The sequence below is a fragment of the Akebia trifoliata genome, chromosome 3, assembly GCF_017979445.1.
Source record: "Akebia trifoliata isolate Shusen 1 chromosome 3, ASM1797944v1, whole genome shotgun sequence".
In the NCBI taxonomy this organism is placed as follows: domain Eukaryota; kingdom Viridiplantae; phylum Streptophyta; class Magnoliopsida; order Ranunculales; family Lardizabalaceae; genus Akebia; species Akebia trifoliata.
This window is the reverse complement of record NC_141377.1, coordinates 33,147,804-33,165,297: the sequence shown is the minus strand read 5'-3', so window position 1 is coordinate 33,165,297 and position 17,494 is coordinate 33,147,804. Positions and strand designations below refer to the sequence as shown.

The 17,494-nt window shown below is 35.3% G+C and overlaps 2 protein-coding genes across 10 annotated transcripts in view; both read right to left on the bottom strand.

Moving 5' to 3' along the window:
• Positions 1-1,852: 1,852 nt before the first annotated feature.
• On the bottom strand, positions 1,853-4,971 carry LOC147406462 (uncharacterized). The gene is made up of 4 exons (XM_086434513.1): positions 4,825-4,971; positions 2,414-2,517; positions 2,173-2,320; positions 1,853-2,088 (listed from the first exon to the last, which is right to left on the bottom strand). The coding sequence occupies exons 1-4, from the start codon at positions 4,841-4,843 to the stop codon at positions 2,051-2,053; spliced, it is 309 nt and encodes a 102-aa protein (XP_086290639.1). The 5' UTR covers positions 4,844-4,971; the 3' UTR covers positions 1,853-2,050.
• A 5,508-nt stretch (positions 4,972-10,479) lies between these two features.
• LOC147406461 (uncharacterized) overlaps positions 10,480-17,494 on the bottom strand; it is a 28,440-nt gene continuing 21,425 nt past the window's right edge. For 3 of the 9 annotated variants that reach the window (XM_086434510.1, XM_086434511.1, XM_086434512.1), the window contains 3 exons: positions 16,875-17,026; positions 16,617-16,776; positions 11,064-13,011 (listed from right to left, as the gene is read on the bottom strand). In XM_086434510.1, the coding sequence (XP_086290636.1) occupies positions 12,844-13,011; positions 16,617-16,776; positions 16,875-17,026 (480 nt within the window). In that variant the 3' untranslated portion in view covers positions 11,064-12,843. Of the gene's footprint in view, positions 10,502-10,701; positions 10,908-11,063; positions 13,012-16,616; positions 16,777-16,874; positions 17,027-17,494 lie in introns of those variants that run through there. The other 6 variants (XR_015176470.1, XM_086434509.1, XM_086434507.1 and 3 more) reach the window with 6 other exon arrangements.

Genomic DNA, 17,494 nt, shown 5'->3' with positions numbered 1-17,494 from the left:
TGACGAATTGTTAGATCAAGCGAGTACGAAAAATGGAGTATCTACAGGGTTATTTTCATAATTTCGTGTGCATGTTATTATTATTTCGTAAAAAAAAATATCGTCAACCCCCTAAAAATCCTATATTATTCTTGTTCTTGACATCTGAATGTTGGGATAATATAAAATTCCAGGAGTGAAGGGTAAGAAGGTTACTATATTTTTTGACTAATCGATAAATCACCAATTAATTCATTGATTCGAATTTAATTGCCATGTCTCATATTCAGAGAAATCTTTGAATTTTTTTTAAAGAATTTTGTGTCTATTAAGTAAAGATGGAACATTTCTAAAATTCAATTTTCGGATTATATTTTAACCCTTTTTTTCTTCTTACTTTTACCGTTTCAAAGGAGACTTGAGGGTCTCAAGTCCCTTACACATCTACAAGATTAGTACACCGTTTGGCCGTTAGAACACACCCTTTGCAATTGAGACCATGGTTCTAAAACTTTTTGGACTTTCTGGATTAGACTTTTGGCGAGTTGTAACAGACTTTTCCATCTCATTTTTTCAAATCAGCCAAGTTCGTCGACTTGAATCGATATCAATTTTATTATTATATTATTATAATATATATATACAAAATCAAAGTTAAAGATTTTAAATGTTTATGATTACTATAAAATTATATTTTTTTATTGTAATGTATACTAATCCAGATTATAAACCAAAACAATTGAAATATAAGTACCCATTTTCCAAAAATCATGGAAAAAAATGTATATTTAGAGATGAAGGGAACATGTTAAGAAAAGAGTGATTTACATGGGAAGATTGAAGTCCAGTTCACCCATCAAACAAAAAAAAAAAAATTGGTGATAATCCCGCAGGATTGCTTTGTTTGTGTTTGTGTCGATAGATTTAAGTTTGGGAACACTGTTGTTTGATTTCAAGAACTAGACATAGCTCCTATTCTTGGCCTTAAGTTTGTTCATCCCAAATCATGCATACAATGCAAATTATCAGGGTAAAAAAAAAAAAAAAAAAACCCATCCTAACAATACAGACTTAAAAATATGAATTTTTTTTTTCTTGACTGAGGATCCAATACATTGTCTTGTTCCTATAGTAAATGTCAGGTGTCTACTACATGACACGCTTTTATTTGAGTTTGAAAACTGAGGCTCTAAACCAATCCCAATGTGTTTGAACTCCAACAAAAATGTGCCATGTTGACACCTAACATTGTTATAGGAGTGGAACACCGTTCTGGATCATGGCTTTTTTTTTCTTTCTAACAAAAAAAAAAAAATTGGTGATAATCCCGCAGGATTGCTTTGTTTGTGTCGATAGATTTAAGTTTGGGAACACTGTTGTTTGATTTCAAGAACTAGACATAGCTCCTATTCTTGGCCTTAAGTTTGTTCATCCCAAATCATGCATACAATGCAAATTATCAGGGTAAAAAAAAAAAAAAAAAAACCCATCCTTACAATACAGACTTAAAAATATGAATTTTTTTTTTCTTGACTGAGGATCCAATACATTGTCTTGTTCCTATAGTAAATGTCAGGTGTCTACTACATGACACGCTTTTATTTGAGTTTGAAAACTGAGGCTCTAAACCAATCCCAATGTGTTTGAACTCCAACAAAAATGTGCCATGTTGACACCTAACATTGTTATAGGAGTGGAACACCGTTCTGGATCATGGCTTTTTTTTTCTTTCTAACAAAAAAAAAAATGCGGGATCAAGGTGGCGGCAGCACCTCCAATCTCCGTCATTTAACTGATGCAAATTTCAGAAAATGTTCAAATAGATTAAAGGCCAAATAACAGAAAAATATGCACGCCTTGCTAGAGAGACGAGTTAAAAAAAAGAAGCAATTTCATTATAAAAAAGAATGAAAGGTGTATTTCTACATCAAGTCAGGTAGTTTTCTCAAAAGCAAGCATTTGGAACATAGATAATATTTTTTCTTCTTTTTTCGAATAAGAGTATAGACATTAGACATATATAATGACAAGCGTGCACAGTTGTTGAAACATGAGTACCTCCTCTGGCACCTTAACCTCCACAACAGGAACCACATGCAGGAAGAGAACCTGGAAATTATAAAAACGGATCCTTTGTTAAATGGAAATTAAATAAAAAATCACTAAGCACAAGTTTGAAAAGCGTAGACTTACTATGATCAATTCCTCGGACATTATCTAATCCACGTGGAGGTCCACGAGGCCCACCTCCATATGGACCTCTTCCAGGGCCACCAGGACCACCCCCATCCCATTTCTTGCTAGAACCAGAGCTTTTCTTATAAGCATCTGATTTTTCCATCTAAAACAAGGCAGATATAAGGAATGAAATAAGTTTCCAATACCATCAAGCCTCTTTAAAATGGAAGGGCAGAATAGGGAATCTCAAATATACCGAAAACATTGTCGTGAAAAACACGCCAACGAAGTTAATAATGGCCCAAAAGAAATCAATAATTGTACTCAATCTCCATAACGATCGTTTGGATTTTACAACACCTGAGAGGAAACAAAGAGCCAAAACAATTAATCATTAAACTTCTGAATATGGATCGAGAAGACCAGACATAAAAGTATCCAAAAAACTTTTGTTTGCTCCCCTCAATTAATCATCATCATCATCATCCATGCCTCGTCCCAAAATATTGGGGTCAGCAATATTTGCTCATCTAAATCGAAGGTGACACCTTTCGTTGGTTTAGTACAAGTATGTGGAGGTCAAATGGGTAATTGAACCGCCAAACAGATGGCAGTCCAAATGGCCCAAGGGCCTTGGTCCAGGCTCTACATGGTCTGCTGATCCAACTAAATATCACAATACAGACTAGAAAATTAGAGCAGCTATCCTTGAATATCTATGGAACTCAGGGTTATCTTCTGTTTAGAGGGAATTTTGTTGAAGCTTTAAAATTTTGATTCCAGAGTATATTTTAATTAGCTTAGAAGTGATTTCTTGGAAGACTTATATATAGATATACAAATCAAATTATTTCAGTGGAAATCCCGGCACACGCAATGGAAACATTGTTCTAAACGCATCATTTATGACTGCAAAGTACCTTTTCTCAAAAAGAAAAATAGAACTCATGCATTGCAACAACATTAAACAAATTCCCATCTCTCATAAACAATTTCAAGTCTTAATTTTGCAATTTAGGTATGTGGTAATGCAGTTCTTGATTGAAATCATTAACATTCTACTTTGTAGTGTTTAAGGATTCTAGATACAAATAATACAAATGTAACAAGTCATTTTTTAGCCTGAAAATATGCAAAGTCCCTTGGTGTATGTTATTTGTATATGTCTAGTATTACTATATTAGTTGACAAGACTAATGATGGCAACAATGCAAACCAAATGGATTCAAATATGTTAAAGAGTTTTATGCCTTGAGGCTCACCTCAAGGTGAGGCTCTCATAAAACACATTGATGCTTTAAGGAAAGGTTCTTTTTCCCCACAAAGGATTACTCAAAATGGTGTTTAAAAGGCTTACATCTTTGGGGAGAAGAGCAACTTTTGACTGAGGCGTGCACGTTTTAGGGATGTGTTGCATTTTCTCTCTTTTTTTTTTCTTTTTTAACTTTATACGTGAAGAATCACTACATGGTAGTCTTTATAATTATAACGTCTTTCTTTCTTTCTTTCTTTTTCATTAGTAAGCCTGTTTTTAATGAGTTTAGTAACTCGATGCTGACGGGATTTGAACCCAGATCTCTAGTATCATCACCCAAAGACTTCACCAACAAAGCTAGTTAATTTTTCCATCTCTGCTTTTATTTTTCTTCTCAACCTCCCTTGTATTGTTTTCCCTATTTAACATATTTTCTTTTATTGATCAGAAAAAAGAGGGGGAGGGAGGAAAACCAAACAAAATATGGATTGAGGTAGTGATAGGTGATACGAAATGCTATAATTAACAAAAAGGAATGGCTTTCCATTAGAATTAAATGAAACCAACGAACAACATTAGTTCAGCCTACTACAATTTTTTTAGATTAGGTTTTGATGATGTAAAAATTGAATTGTCAACCATACTTTTATTTTAATGAATTCATATACAAGAATCAAATCATTTGAATTAAGACTTAAAGATCATATTTGAATCATAAGATTCAAACCATAAATCATAGAATTTTTCCAACACATTATACACATGTATGATCATGGTTTAAAATATCATATCAATTGAATGTTTCGGTTAATGAAAAACCCAATACCGTATCGTCCGATACATTCAATACAAACCCATACATTCTTGAAACAGTGAATATCTCATATCGGTCTGAGCCGATACTGAAACATTTCGATATTTTAACCCATGTGTATGATGTCTATGTACACGTTACTTTGCAAGAAAATAGAACAACATGTGAGAATAATACAAAAATGCTGGTGAAAAGTTAAAAAACACCATGCCTAATAAGTTACTATTCTATCTTATTGGCTATTATATGACATTAAGGCAATCTTCCTCCCTCCATCAATGAAAAAATAACATTTTTTTTTTAATTTGAAAACTTTGAAAAACCAAATCAAGCTTTACCCATACACCTAGAGGTGGTCATGAAACTAGGCTAGATCTAAAAATCCCAATCTAGCTATTTTAATGCTTCATTAAGCTTACTTTAAAAAATAAAAAATAAAAAAGACAATCACACAAACAATATTATTGCTTTTAAAATATAATATAAAAAACAAGTTTTAATCCTAATTCAAGCATGAATCAAGATTCATCTAAGCAAAGATCTTAATGGAACCCTAAATTCGAATTTAAATAAAAAAAAAAAAAAAAAGAGTCCGTACCTCTCTCGACGTAAGCCATGGTCTTCTCTACGGTTTTCTTCTTTGTAGAGAGAGAGAGATTTGAAGGTATTTATAGATGGACGAAATCCAGAATCATCTGTGACAGGTGGGCATGGGCTCCACTATTACGTGTTCTCCCATTTTTCATTGGTCGGTAATTATGGTTCAGAGTCGTCCTAGTAGCACCCACCATTTCCTCTCTTGACACCCACACATGATGGTTTTTTAGAAAAGAAAAAAAGTAAAAGACTAAAATACCCTTTTCATATTGTTTTTAATACATCTTCGCTACCTATTCTCACCAAATAGAAAGCCTTTAACCATCTCACTATATTCAGTATCTAATCTCTTCTTCCCTCTATCGTCCACTTTTCTCTCTCATTCTTCTTCTTGAAAAGTTATAAAAATATTATTTTATTATAGGATCCCGTTCCCGCCCTAAGCTATACCCTACACTTTAACAAACGTGTTTTGTCCTACATGGGTTAGAAGTTTTGAAATAGACTGATATTTGGTGAGAATGATCTCTATGACGAGGAGATCATCATCACCAAAAATCAGCTCATTCTAAAACTTCTAACCACATCAAAAATGGTTTACAAAAAATGGACGGTCCACAATTTTTTCACTTGTAAACATGGGGCTGAAATTTTTGGAATGGGCTGATTTTTGGTGAGGATAATCTTCTAATCATAAAGATCATCTTCACTAAAAATCAGTCCATTCCAAAACTTCTAACCTGTAGACACCTCAATTTGAACGGGCCACTTCTCGAAAGGGCCCAAAAATATCGATTTTCCAAATAAATGGGCCAACGGGCCTTAAGGGCCCAACTCATTGAAAAGGGACATTTTTACCAAACCGAGGCCCCTAAGACCTCTCAATGGTTTAGGAGGCCGCCAAAAGGACTCGGCCTACCTTACGACTTCCCAACATTCACCGCTCCGCTTCCAAAATAAAAAACGTCAAATTTTCGATAAATTTCACCAACGGGCCTAAAAAGCCCGATTCGCCAACACGTGGCATTTTTTATCAAATTAATGATTGCAAAAATCTAAAAAAATTTTAAAATTAAAAAGGTGAGACTTGAGATGCCTACCCCTCTTCTACTATCACCGCTCCGCCTCCGTATTCGTAAAAATCACTTCTAAAACCCAAGCCCAACACTACAAAAGCCCACAAATCATTAATCATATCCAATTCATTATCCAACCCACAACCCTAACCCATAAACCACAACCCACATCAACCAATCACTCTTTTATCATCAAGAGATGACACATGTCATCACCCCATCTCACCTCCCTCACCCAACCACCTACCCCATTAATTTGCTTTAAATCCCATCTACCCACACATCAACCCATCACCTTTTCTCTCAAATCAAACACATCTACCCACACCCCTAACCTATACCTCCCCTAATCTACTCTCATCATTCCCTACAAAACCTACATCTACAACCTAAACCTACACCATCCTCTCAAGTCAAACACTCAACCTCTCCCATCAACCTATCCCAACCCTTCATTTCCACCCACCTTAACACATGGCATCATCTCCCTCACCCTCCCAAAATATCATCAACCACCATTTAAATCCTTCATGCTCTTAAATCAAATCACAACCACCATCTTAAATTCACCTCACCAAACACTCCACCCAAATGGGTTGGGTAGGATCCAAACCATTTGGGTCAAAACTCACCCATTTAACCCTCCTTACCTAAATACCCTCCAATCTCCTCTAAATTGCACCCACTTCTCTCTCAAACTCATAACCATTCTACCCATTTTCTTCACTTCACCCCATTATATCCCTAAAATAACTCCTAAACATCTATAAATACCCTCATCCTCTTCCCAAAAATGGCCCCCAACTTCTCATTACAAAACTTCTCCCCAACACTCTCTCTACTAACAACCATCATCAATTCTCACTAAGTTTACCAACTCTTTCACACAAATCCTCTACAAGTCTCACTAAAACAAAAGAAATCCCTACTCTCTCTAATCACCTCTTCCCATTCTCATACTCTCATATTATACTAAGGACTCAAGAAGACTCAAGCAAGAAGAAGAAAAGAAGAAACAAGATACAAGGTGGGTTTGAAGCACACCCCCTCTCTTTCTCTAACCTTCTACTCTTTCCCTCTTCTAACACCCCCTTCTTCTATTTTATTTTACCCCTTTAGATGATTGGGCCCCAAGGCTAAGGTTCATAAGGGTCATTTCCATTAATGAAATGACCCTATGATCAAGCCGAAAATGAATCCCTACTTAGGGAACATATGCACCCACGTGGCACATTTTTTTCACCTTCTTTTAAAAATAAAAAATGATCGAGTTATTTGAGGTTACCGCCACGTGGCGGGGAGGAAAGGGTGCCTAACACCTTCCCTTTTCTCCAACCGAGCCGCTTACCCAAATCTCGAGGTTTGACTACCCCTTATCCATTGTGAGTCACTAAAATGCCAAAAATCTCATCTTTTGGAAAATGTACCCCGGGTGACCATTCACACCCACTTCCAACTTGAATGGTGGCGACTCCAAATCATTGTAGATGTAGTCATCATAATGACGAAATCACGCGTCTACATAACCCATGTAGAACAAAACACATTTGTTAAAGTGTAGGTAAAGCTTAGGGTGCTGAACAGTTCCCTTTATTATATTACTTATAAAATCATTTTTTCATATTTTAAAAGTAATATTTTAGATTGTCTATTTAAAATTATAAAAGAATTAATCATGCATAAATCATAATATTTGTAATATGTGTATATGCACTTGCCACCAACTTACTCTCTACTCTCCTTATTTTAAGAAATTTTCATTACCACTCTCTCTTCTTCATTACTTAAAAAGAGTACAAAGTAGAGAGATAAACAAAATAAATAAATAAATAAATAAAGTTGGAATGGTGACTAGGATTAGGATTTATTGGCTTTTCCCCTTTCTTAGAATTAATTGAAGGGGGTGCTATCTCCATCCACTTTACTGCTATCACCAACCTAAAAGTGGTGAAAGACAATAATTTTAATTTTACTATTTTCACCCTCTACCGAATCTGATTATGTCTCCTCCTCCCCCTCTCTCTCATTCGCCTGTTCCTCTTTCTCATTCTTCTTCTTTGAATTTACATAAGTTTCAACTAGGGTTTCATATAGGGATTAAAATGGGTCGGGTTCAGTCCGGATATGAGTATATCCATACTTGAATGTTTTTATTCGAATCCAACTTAAATCTTATTAAGCTAATTAAAATCATATCAGAACCATTTTGCTTTCACTAAATTTGTATTTCGGATCTGACCTGATCAAATTAATTGATTCGCACTAGTCAAGTTGAATAGTTTTGAATTACCCTTCCTCCATGCGTACCAAGTTATTTCAAGAAAAATCCCTATAAATTGCCAAAAGGAGGCTTAAACTCAAGATCTCTCCGAGAAGAAGACCTTAGCCACTACATCCAACACTTGTTGCTTGAAAAACGTATAAATATAATTTTCAAAGTAATATATCATTCAGATCTAGATGAATATGGGATGGATTTGTATCCGACTCACGTCAAAGGACAACAAATCATTTTTTTATTCGAATATACTCGATGGATCCAAACCCAATACATTCAGATTTGAATCACTTAGATTTCAGATAAAATCTGATCCATTTTATGCTCCAGTTTCATGGTACAAGAAATAAGGCTTAAAACGGGTTGGATAAGAGTATGTTCATATCCGACTTGGATCCTAATAGCTAAAACCATATCCGAACTATTTTACTTTTATCAAATCCATATCCGGATTTGATCCGATCGAATTAATTGATTCAGATCGGATAATGTTAAACCATTTACGGTTATTTATAAAAATGTGGTCAAATGGTGATTTAAACGCAAAACCTCTCAATTTTAAAGAGAAGTCTCAACCAATACACCCAACTATTGTTGGTTGATGGAAGATATCTTGAAAAATATAAAAATACAACTTGCAAAGTAATATATCATTCGGATCTTAACAGATATAGGAATGAATTCGTATCCGACTCGAATCAAGGAATATCAAGCCATATCAGAACCATATTTTAATTTGGATATACTTGATGGAACCAAATCCGCTAAATTTGGATTCGACGCACTCGAATTTCAGATAAAATTCATCCCATTTTAAGCCCTAATAAGAAACAATACCCTTAAAGCTTGCAAAATAGGTTAACAATGATTATGAAAACTCCAACTCCTTATTTAGTAGTTGTTAGAAAATCTCAACAATGAAAAAAAAAAAATCAAATGAACCTTCGTTCGATAGGTCAAAACCGATTTCGCCAACATAGATTTGATAGGAACCATCCCTATATTTGTCTAGATCTTAATAAAAATTCGATAGGTCAAAAATTCGATGGGTGAAAAATTCAGGTTCTATTTGATTTTGGATTGCAAAAATTCAATCAAATTTCGATAAATGAAAAATATGCGGCATGTGCACCATACATGTATTATTCGTCTCATTTAAAAAAAATTGAAAATATGATAGTGATGTTAATAGTGATGGTGATGATGAAATCGGTGATATTAATGGTGATGATGAAGGTGATGGTAATAATGATGGTTGTGATATTGAGGGCATTGAAGTTATTGTTCCATTGGTTTATAAAAGAAGACTAAAGTCAATGGACAAATCAATTTGGAAAATAAAGGTGTAATCTCAAATAAATGTAGAGGGGGCCATGTCATTATTCTTTTTAACGATAAAAAGGTGGATTCCTCCAAAATTTTGGCATGATTGCTTCAAAGTCAATTTGTGTTAAACGTCACAACTTACAAATTTACAATTTGCAACATACAAGGAGTTACATTAGCATTTTTTTTCCGATTGAGTTTTATAAAAATTCATAAAAAATCACATTTTTTTATTTTTTATCTTAAAATATGTGAATTATTCAAAATAGTTCAATAATCCGAAAAATAATACTTTCATTGAAAAAAATGAAAACTTCATAAATTTTTCAAGAATTAAACGGGAGATTAGTAACAAGGGTATATTTAGTTATTTACCCAGTAAACGTCGAATTGATGGTGTATATCTTTTGCGAGGCTAAAGATAAAATATAGTCGTTCTAAACCGACTTCTTTAGACACTGCACTCAAGACTGTGCTGATGTGGTAGTAGGTAGAGAACCATAGATATTTTTCCTCGAGATACAAGGAATAAAAAAATCTATGATTCTCTGCACACTGCCACGTTAGTGTAATGTCCACCGAAGTCAGTTCAGCATTTTCCTAAAACATAAAACTATATTAACCAAACGAAAAATGCTAAACTGACTTACTACAACACTGCATTCAACACTGTGCAGATGTGCCATTGTGTACAGAACCATAGATGATTTTCCTCGGGGCATGAGTGAATAACATCTATGGTTTTGTAAACACACCACATGAGCACAGTGTTTTAGGAAGTCAGTATAGAACGGCTCAAAACAAGATTATCACACTTTTTTCTTCTTTCTACTAATCAAGATAATCGCAGTTATTAAACGTTACCCTTTATTGCAATTCAGGTACTGGGCAATGGGGAGTTCTATATGAGAGCTTGGTGTGCAAGGAGAAAAAGTGCATGTATGGTATGATATGGTATGCGTTTGGAACACCACCGCACTTGCGAGTGCGATCAGAACCTGTCCAAATATTCCACCAAAACCTAAATTCAATAAGCTCCCACAGTAAGGAAAATATACAGCTAGGAAACTTTGGACAAGCTTCTGATACTAGAATGGCTTGGGTCATTTTGTCAACGAATTTCTCTTTCTTTACAGTTTTAAAAAGATCTAAACTACCAAATGATAAGACATGTTTTTCATGTATTTACAGCTCTTCCTGTTGAGAAATCAAATCATGTAATGGGTTTTCATCGATAAGTGAATCCTTTACAGTGTTGGTCTCTTCACATGGAATTGAATTTGCCGAGGAATTTAAACTCGTGAAATTCTTTATGACGGTTGAATCCTCTTACCATGCGCTTAATGGCTTCCCCCATGATGGTTGTGTGGTGCTCGTCAGTCTAACAATCTTTTTTAGCAGCAGCTGCAATGATAGTAAAAAAAAAAAAATAATGAAATAATGGGATGACCGAAAAATGCAATTTTTATACCATAAAGTACTGCCCTTGTGTTTTACTCGGGCGTTTATATCAAACGTATCTGATGATATCTCCTCTCTCAGCTACAAAATGTCATCAAATTCCCCAAAAAGGCTTCATGCACAAGATAATTCTAGAATCGAGTAAACCAGAATAATTACATGACAAAATGCTTCATACCAATATGAAATGCATGGCAACATTAATTAGTACAACATCCTTCAAGAAATCAAGGTTCCTTGCTTAAAAAATATCATATTGTTTGATGAGGAAGTTCTTCAGTTCATCATCATCATCATCCATAATTTGCAATGCCCCAGCCCAGCTATTGTTGCGGACATCATGATAATTACTATAATGTCATGAACCTAGCTTATCCCAAGCTTAGATATATCACAAGTCAGCCTTCTCCAAGTAGTTCTCTCCTAATTCACAAGATACTCATCATGACAATAGTTGTAAAGGGAACTTCTTTGCTCAACACTCTATGAATGATTGTGAATGAGGGACGGGCTTCTCCCCCTTGAGTAGGTGTGGGGAGGTGATACAAACAGTTAGGATCGAGCTAAAAGGCGATGATCTAACAGCATTGAAACCTGCCCAAAGTCTCTGCAACACAATATATCTCTAGAATTAGACCTACTTTAGAATCTTTTAGTACATGATTATACATCATAAACTATGGCAAAACCATACAACAACAAAACTCTATAGAATTGTCCATATAGAGATGGTTCATTCTAGAGCTTTCCTAGCCTCACTGAATTTTTCGAGCTTCTTCAGGAGTGGTAAAGGGGACAAACCTCAGGTTGAACATTCTGCCCATGCCATTACATTCCTTAAAAAGGAGAGAAAAAGAAAATCAAATAACAAGGTTGGCCACTGTACCCTTAAACCAAGTAGAAAATAAGGCATATAACAAGATCAATTCAAGAAAATTTTAGCTAGAGTGAAATAAAAAAGCATTCTTTACCAGTTCCTCTAAGGAAATTGATTTTCCAATAGAAATTATATTAGTAATGCTTAACCTTAAATTCCCTCTTGATTCCGGTTTGCTAATCGACTTAACATGCCTCAAAGTTCCTTTACATTCAAATTCTTGCTCTTTGTTTACCTGACTCACCTCATTCACAGAAAACATATCAAGCATACTCCTGAAACACTTGAAAGACCTCATGACAAAGTACCAAGTAGCATTTGAATCTTAGAAGATACTTTCTATTTTCCTCTGTTGCAATGCTTAATTGCTAAACAAAGTTGAGCATGTGAAAAGCAAATTTTGGTCTGTGTTTCTTTCACCCAAGCTGTCCTAAAACTTATTTAAAACACCACTTGGTCATTTACATCACCACAAAAAAAAAAAAAGCTTCCTATGAAGAACCAGGAGTGCATTGATCACCTATTTATACTATCACTTGCAAAAGAATTTTTGGAAGTTCTACTTGCTATCTTTTGGACATCAAGGGTATTCCAAAGAGACAAGAAAGTGTTTCTTGGTTGGTCAAGTGTAGGGCTATTTGATCATTTTTTTTTTTAAATAAGTAAAGAGTGGGCTATTTGATCTCATGGAGGAAATTGTAGAGAAGACCCTTTGTTATGCCATCATAAGAAAAACCATTAAGATTCTATGCACACAAGAAGAATCATAGTGAAGTACAGCTTGTTAAATTTATTGTAAGAGAAGCATAGGTCCATTTTTGAATGTCTGCTGCACAAGCCCCCAACCAAATGGTGAGGAAAGAAGCAACACATGCTAGAGTTAGCAATCATCCTTGTAGGAAATTGCATATAAGGAACAGAGAGAGCTTAATTCAAGAAACTTCTTTTTGAGACCAAGAGATTGAAAATGCCTTACCAGCCAGTTCCCAGGAAGAAAAATATTCAAGTTGATTTTATCAAAGAATTGACCGCAACAGAGCTTTTCTGAACCCTTTGTGCCCATCTTTCCATGTTTTCTCTTACTTCCCATATTTTACTTTCCCTTTCCCAGTCCCATATATCCACGACAGTCGAGTTCCAGCAACCTTGTTTGCGAGAATCCCTTAGTTCCTACAAAACCAAATTAACCATATTGCTGAGGAACATTCAAATCTGGGATTCTAATAACAAGTATGAGTTATTATGTGATTCCTGGAAATCACTTCCACTCATAAAGATGTCTCACTTTTAAACTAAATTGAAGGAAGTCAAGTTACCAATACCGCAGTTAAAATCATCCACTCAAGTATATTTGTCATTTACATCACCAAAAAATTTCCAGTTACAACTTAGAAGTATAGAAGCCACTACTCACATTATAAATAAGGAGGAAATTATTCTAATATAATCATATACTTTACCTACTGAAGTTTAAAATTGGTATACTATGTTTGATACATAAATAACATAAAAAATATGATTTTTAATACAATTATATTACCTATTATAATAGATTTACCATAACAAAATTAATTAAATCATATTTTGAAGTCACGATACATTACATACTAGTAAAGTATGGTATGGGATTTCTAACCATGCTCTCAATAATATGGAAAATAAGCATAACTGCTAGATCTCACCCACATGAGGCCTGAATCCTCGTGATTTTGATGCACATGTACTTACCCACGAATGCCCTCAGTTATTAAGCATACTCAATGTGAAGCCAGTGAAGAGATTAATGCTTTTTGGCAGATAGTTTTTTAAGTATATTTATCCACAAAAAAAAAAGTTTTAAGTAATAACATTGCTAGCTAATAGGATATGCATGTGCATTAATAGATAAATGATGAAATCAATCAAATATCTTAAAAAAAAAAGTAGAAAAAAAGACCTACTTAGGAAATAGTGCATCAAACCATAAAAAAAATGACTGTAAGAGTGAAAATTTGTACCATGATTGGTGATTACCAAAAGAATGATGAAACTCGAAATCCTATACAAGAGGTCATTCAAGGTATTAGCTTTCAATTTTGTTGTCCATTTTGGTCACCCCAAAACAGAATATTTGGTGGAAATACTTGGATCACTTAGAAGTTTGGGTGGGCTTTGATGATGATGATGTGTAGATCATATATTTTTCATACAAATTATGGAGACATTGTTGAAACTTTAGGAGAATGGTAAAACAAACCTAAAATCACAACCCATAAGTCAGTATACAAAAATAGTAACATTACGAGTAGAATGTAATGTGGACAAGGAAATTCATGGCACTCTCTTACATGCTAATGCACACACCAAATATTGTCACATTAGCTAAATAAAGTATAAGACGTGGGAAGGTCTCACACAGGTAGAACTTCGACCCATCATCTACATCCTGATTCCTGACCAAGACCCTATAGAGAAATCATCATCATTTTTTTTTATGAGTAACAACAGAGGAATCATCATCGTCATCATCATCATCAAAGCCTCATCCCACATAGAAATGACGCACTATCCATCATTTGAAGGCCTGTCAAGTTGATCTGGAAATGAAGACTTTTAAAGGATCATTTTCCTAGGATTTCTTTGTCATGGGGATACTTTGTTGAGTCTTAAGAGATTAGATGATTGGGAAGACTGTCGACAATCTACTACAAAGGATTGCCCTAGAGTTTTAGGGTTTATCATTTAAACCCTTAGTAAGATGGGGGATATACGTCTTCCTGACCATTACTTGAGGAATTGTAGTGAGCTAGGTTTTAGCACCCGTTGGAGAGTCTAATGGAGTAATCGTTCTCTGTTGGGTGTAAATCCATGGTTCTTGTGAAGTCGATATTTGTCACACCACACAATAGAGACACATGTCATAGTAAAAATAAGAGGGGCCCACTTCAAATTTCAGATCGATTCTTAAAAAAGCAAAAACACATAGGAGTACAGAGCACGGTTCTAATAGAGACCATCCAGATAGCAAAGCAAGAAAGAGCTTTTAAGTAGATAAGAATAGAACAACAAGCTATAGTCGAGCTAAAAGGAACCAACTGAGTCAGTTCAAAACAAAACCAGAGAGAATTAAGAGTTCCTTCTTAAAAGTAAATCATTTCATTCATAAACACATAACCGATCTCAAGATACAAACTCACACTCAACTAGACCCACAGCACGGGAAACAATCCCAAGTTAACATGAAACACCGAGCACATCCAAGATAAGTACAAAAAAGATCTAAATCATACAGATGGGGCACCATGTGTTAAGAGATATTTTCTCACATTTAAGTAACCTGCAACACTTACATATCAAGCAAAAAATCTTTGACAAGTGATAAGTTCATCTCCCAAAGCACTCAAGTGCATTCCCAACAAGTAGATTATCTAAGTCAGTTGTGTGGTGACATCTGTCCAAAAGGACTCATCTATAAAAACGAAAAAAAACATCAGCAAAGGAGGAGGTCGATGGGTGAAAAAAAACTAATTGGCAGAAACAAAAAGGAAGAGAAAGGCTTGATGTGAGAGAGACCATTCTGCAACACCTTATTCCCCATTCATCATTTTTTATCTGTGTACTAACAAAATCGTTGGAAGAACATTGGCAGGCACCACACCAGGGCCCCATCCTTCAACCTTCTTGCCATCTATCATTCAAGAAGCCATAAAAGAGCAGGGAGATCCCAAACCGCCATCTTGAAGAAGAAATAAAGCCTGATATTAGAATGATTCAACCAGGTTAGTAGGCCGACCAAAAAAAGGGAACAATCAAGTCAGCAAGAAATGAAAAGGGATCAACAAGCCAAAGGAGGAGGCAGAAGAACATAGGTCAAAGCCGAGTCTTCTAATATAGGGAGACGTCTGACCTAACACCAGCAAAGAAAGAGAACCGAGTCGTCCAGCAGAAGGAGAGTCCTAGTAACTCCAACAGCAAGCTAGAAGTGAATCAAGACACAACTTGAGAGAAAAGTCAAAGACCAAGAGTGAAAGTCGAAGCCTTTAGCCAGAGAGGTTGGTCATAACGCCAAAACATGAGAGAAGAGACACCTTGGGTCATCAACCGAAATAGACAGCAATTCGCAACCCGAGATGTGGAAGACCAAAAGGCTTTCGAGCATGTCTGGAGCAGTAGGCAGAGGTCCTAGGTTGAGGAAGTCAAACGGCCACCATTAACTGAAAAGGTTAAGGACCAAGGTCGACCACCTTTCCCATCTTAGTGTTCTCTACCAACCAAGGAGGCATCAGGGGAGCGGAAGAAAGTTGAAGTTCGTCCACTTGAAAGAAAAGACTGAGCTCAAACATCAAAGAATGATACACATCTCGAGGAGTGGAAAGCCCAAAAACCTCTCCACAGTTCTAAAGCTATTCGTTGCATTAGTGATCATCCACGGTTAAGGAGTCTCCAACTTATCTCTATGTTCACTATTGCTTTTGGTTAGGGGTGTGCCCACTACCATCAGATTGTAGATGTCATCAAACTCATAAGTATGCTTATAATGTACTTCTGGGGAGAGGAGAGTGCCACAAGCACACAAATAAAAATCCAGTTTAGATGGCTTACCCTGAAGATTCATCTCACTGTACTCAAACAGACACTTATAGCCATACAAAAAAGGTAATTAAACCCAGAAAAAAGGAAAAGGCTAGATATATTAATATTAAGCCATGCAAGATAATGAACTCCAAAATACTTTTCAAGCACTAACAATGACATTTGCAAATGTCAAACATCAAGAAGAAAGGACTTTAGTATACCTCCACCGAGAAATACGAAGAGTATAACAGTCTATTTGGGTGTTCTGGACCATCAACACGTAAACGAAGAGGCTGATTCACAATCAAAACTGCTGTCTCGCTATCAAGAAGCCCAGCATCCACCATTCTCCTCAATGCTCTTGCTTGGGAGGTCTTCCCTCTTTAAGAAAGTCAAAAGTAAGATTTTTTAGGAGGAAACCCGTTTGCAGAAACCATAGAAAGCTCCAAAATAAAATTCTTTCAGTAAATCATACAGACCTGCTTGGGTCCCTAAATGGTGACCGAAGCTCGGGAGCAGGTATGATCCCAGCAAGCATTGCACATTCTCCCAAACTAAGAAGTGAAGGATGCTTGCCAAAATAGAATTCGGATGCTGACTCAATTCCATAGATACCATGTCCCCAATAAATCTGTATCACAATATTTCCTGTTAGACATCCCCATAAATGGTGTCAGCCTACCCCCTAAATTTAGTACTAGTTCAGGAAAGAACTTGGTCAAGAAAATTGAAAAGGTAAAACCATACTATGTTTGGATCAAATTGAATAATATGCCCATTTGAAAGTTCCAAGATTTTTAAATTTCTATAAACTAAGACATTTTCAATAAAAATCCATTCAACAAAAAAGACATAACTGATACAGTATCAAGGCAATTTTTTATTTTTTTTTATAAATAAAATCAAATTTATTGACAAGAGGCTGAGATATCCTCAAAAGGACAAAACAAAAGTTACCTTCTCTCTTTACAAACCAAAGCTCATCTAAAGGGAAGATCCTCAAAAAAGATTCCTCTAAAGTCAAAAAATTGTCTAGTCCAAACAAATATATATATATATATATATATATATATATATATAAGGCCCAAAATACAAAAGA

Coding starts and splice junctions, on each gene's coding strand:
- LOC147406462 (XM_086434513.1), bottom strand. Junction 2,321..2,413: donor TTTTCACGACAATGTTTTCG/GTATATTTGAGA, acceptor GCCTTGTTTTAG/ATGGAAAAATCAGATGCTTA. Junction 2,089..2,172: donor TGTCCGAGGAATTGATCATA/GTAAGTCTACGC, acceptor TATAATTTCCAG/GTTCTCTTCCTGCATGTGGT.